The sequence below is a fragment of the Sus scrofa genome, chromosome 15, assembly GCF_054392235.1.
Source record: "Sus scrofa isolate SSC_HxYL_T2T_F1_AM1 chromosome 15, Sscrofa_HxYL_maternal_Yorkshire_Landrace_v2.0, whole genome shotgun sequence".
Lineage (NCBI taxonomy): Eukaryota > Metazoa > Chordata > Mammalia > Artiodactyla > Suidae > Sus > Sus scrofa.
In genome coordinates, this window is record NC_139397.1 from 52,069,275 (window position 1) to 52,072,033 (window position 2,759).

At 46.4% G+C, this 2,759-nt stretch overlaps 1 protein-coding gene across 1 annotated transcript; it reads left to right on the forward strand.

Moving 5' to 3' along the window:
• The first annotated feature begins 405 nt into the window (after positions 1 to 405).
• PBD-1 (defensin, beta 1) lies at positions 406 to 2,248 on the forward strand. The gene is made up of 2 exons (NM_213838.1): positions 406 to 477; positions 2,015 to 2,248. Exons 1-2 carry the CDS (start codon positions 420 to 422, stop codon positions 2,149 to 2,151), a joined length of 195 nt encoding a protein of 64 aa, NP_999003.1. The 5' UTR covers positions 406 to 419; the 3' UTR covers positions 2,152 to 2,248.
• Positions 2,249 to 2,759: the final 511 nt, after the last annotated feature.

Here is a 2,759-nt window from a genome sequence, read left to right on the forward strand (position 1 = left end):
GGATTGGTCCGGAGTGTGGCCTGAGACAATCCCAAACTCTCAGGGAAAATCAACATTGGGAAGATTCCAGTTCCAGGGGCAGGCAAAGGAGCACAAAAAAGGCTGTCCCCATGGAGACAGGTCCTGCCCCTCACCCCACCCCTGCCCCATCAGCTGAGCTGAGTGACAGGAAGAAGTTTCTGGCACCAAGGGCAGGAGGAGAGATTTTCTGGAGTTTTCCACGCTTTGATTAGCACAGGGGTGACTAAGCATGCTTTGTGTTTGAAAGACCGTTTCCATGACACACAGGGAGGGAAGAGGCTCAGTCAGTGGCTCTGTAATTTCCAAAGCTGCAGCCAGTACTGAGTTCTCCCAGGAACCTGGAACCTTTATAAAGTCCTCTCCAGTCTCCACTGTGGTAAAGCTCACCAGCCACCAGCATGAGACTCCACCGCCTCCTCCTTGTATTCCTCCTCATGGTCCTGTTACCTGTGCCAGGTAAGTCCATCCCTGGAAGCAGGAGGTCAAACAGGTGAAAAGGGTAAGACAGCCTCTCTCTCCTATCTCTCCCTTTGTCTGTCCCTCTTCTCTTGTCTGCATGCAATCAAATGAAATAAACTGTGTGAATTGCTTCTGAGAACCCAGCAGTGCACCCTAAGCCTGGAAAGAGTCTAAGAACTTTACCGCACAATCCATAGCCCTTCCCCAGCCCCTCAGATGGGGCCGACAGCATGTCTCCTCACTGTTTCTCATGTGGAGGCTGAGGTAGAACAAAGGAAGCCTCTGTTAGGCCGCTCTTCTTCTTAATAAAGATGAGAAATTTGATTTTGTCCAAGGACAGAAGTGCAGAACATTGTGTTACAAGTCCTTCAGCTCCTCAGCTGGGAGGCAGCTGTTCCAAAGCAGTCTTCAAAATTGGATGCCTTGGAGCTCCTGTTGTGGCTTAGTGGGTTATGAAGTATCCATGTAACCGACTAGTATCCGACTTGTATCCATGAGGCTGTGGCCTCGTTCAGTGGGTTAAGGATCTGGTGTTGTGAGCTGTGGTATAGGTCACAGACGAGGCTTGGATCCCGCGTTGCTGTGGCTGTGGTGTAGGCTGGAAGCTGCAGCTCTAGATTTGACCCCTAGCCTGGGAACTTTTTAGGTGAAATCCTAAAAAGAAAAAAATATTGGATGCTTTGTTTTCATTTTATCCTTGGTCTTTATGGAAATAGGATAAAAGGAGGAAGGAAGGAGAGAGAGAAGGAGAGAGGGAATGGGAGGCTGAGACCTGAGATAACTGATTAGATGTTAGACTTTGTATTAAAAATCCCTTTCTTCATCAATGTTTTAATGGCTATAATCCAATACTTAGAACAGAAGCAGGGAGGGATGGGGAGGAAAATGATTCAGGAAGACAGGAGTGTAAGGAACGTAAGAAGGAAATCAGGAAGGGAGAGGGGCTCTGACATCCAGACCAGAGCTGAGAGAATTCTGAGATATTCAAGACAATACTACAAAAGTCTTTTTTTCTTAACCATTATTATTTTTTATTATAAGTTACTTTGATATTAAATTCTTTTAAAGCAATTTTTACACTTTCAGCTGCATCTTTTCCCTCCATCTCAGCTCAAAGACTTGATCCATAAAATGAGTTGGAAAATATAATGCTAAAAACAGACATCTGCTGACTATGTCTGATTCTGAGACTGCTGGCATGTTGTGAAAATTGGTGCAGCATTGTTTTGAGGGGGTCTCTGCTGTCCTAGTGGAGCTGACCATACACAGAACCTTCATCACACCCCAGTCCCTCAGCCACACACCTTCAATCTTTTGGTTCTAGCAACATGAGGATCCAGGGACACCTTGGCAAAGCCAGTCTCTGTCTGAAAGCTGGACCCTGGTCATCCCAGACTTGTGTCTCATCATGATGGCATAACCACAGGCTTGGGAGAGAAGCCCCCTGGGATCCACTCAAAGGGAACACGGTTTGCCTTTCTGAGATGGTGCTTTTATTTCTGACACTCTGTTGCCTTATTCATTTTCTTTTTAGGTCTACTAAAAAACATAGGAAATTCTGTTAGCTGCTTAAGGAATAAAGGCGTGTGTATGCCGGGCAAGTGTGCTCCAAAGATGAAACAGATCGGCACCTGTGGCATGCCCCAAGTCAAATGCTGCAAAAGGAAGTAAAAAGAAAGTGAAGAAACAACCCCACAGATATGGCTCAGAAGCTGCTCCCTTGGAAAAGCATATAAAATTTAAACTAGATTAAATCTTTGTTCAAGGCAAAGACACTTGCCCTCTGGTAATTTGGTCATTGTGTGGTGTCTGATCCTCAAAGGTGCTTTTTTTAGGTTCCCATACTAGCCAGCAGGGACCCCACTAGGGGACACCCCTGTTCTTTCTGCTTTCTGGTCCCCAGTTCTTCCCTGTGCTGTCCTATAACTTATGTTTATTCTACTTGCTTCCTGCTCAGCAAGTCCTTACCTGCCCCCATTACTCCCCAAACACCCCCACCCCATTGGTCCAGTCCCACTGGACCACTACCTTCCTCAGGTACCACCACTGATCCTCCTCTGTCCCCCCAAGTCCTCACTTCCTTTCCGTTTATGCTTCTTACTCACTCGTGCCTTGTGCATATGTGGAAAAACTTCTGATTCTCTGTTGGGCTCTAAGATCCTCATGAGTAGGGGCTTTGTCCTGTTCATTTATGTGCTGCCCACTGAGGGGAGACATTGCTGCATAAATCATCATCAATGGAATGGTGAGATTGAGTTGGACAAAATGTGTCTTCCTGT

What these genes read in the sequence shown, in the direction of transcription:
- PBD-1 (NM_213838.1), top strand. Translation starts at nt 420, where the DNA reads ATGAGACTCCACCGCCTCCTCCTTGTATTCCTCCTCATGGTCCTGTTA. An exon ending in GGTCCTGTTACCTGTGCCAG is followed by an intron (nt 478 to 2,014) that starts GTAAGTCCATCC and finishes TTTTCTTTTTAG; the next exon opens with GTCTACTAAAAAACATAGGA.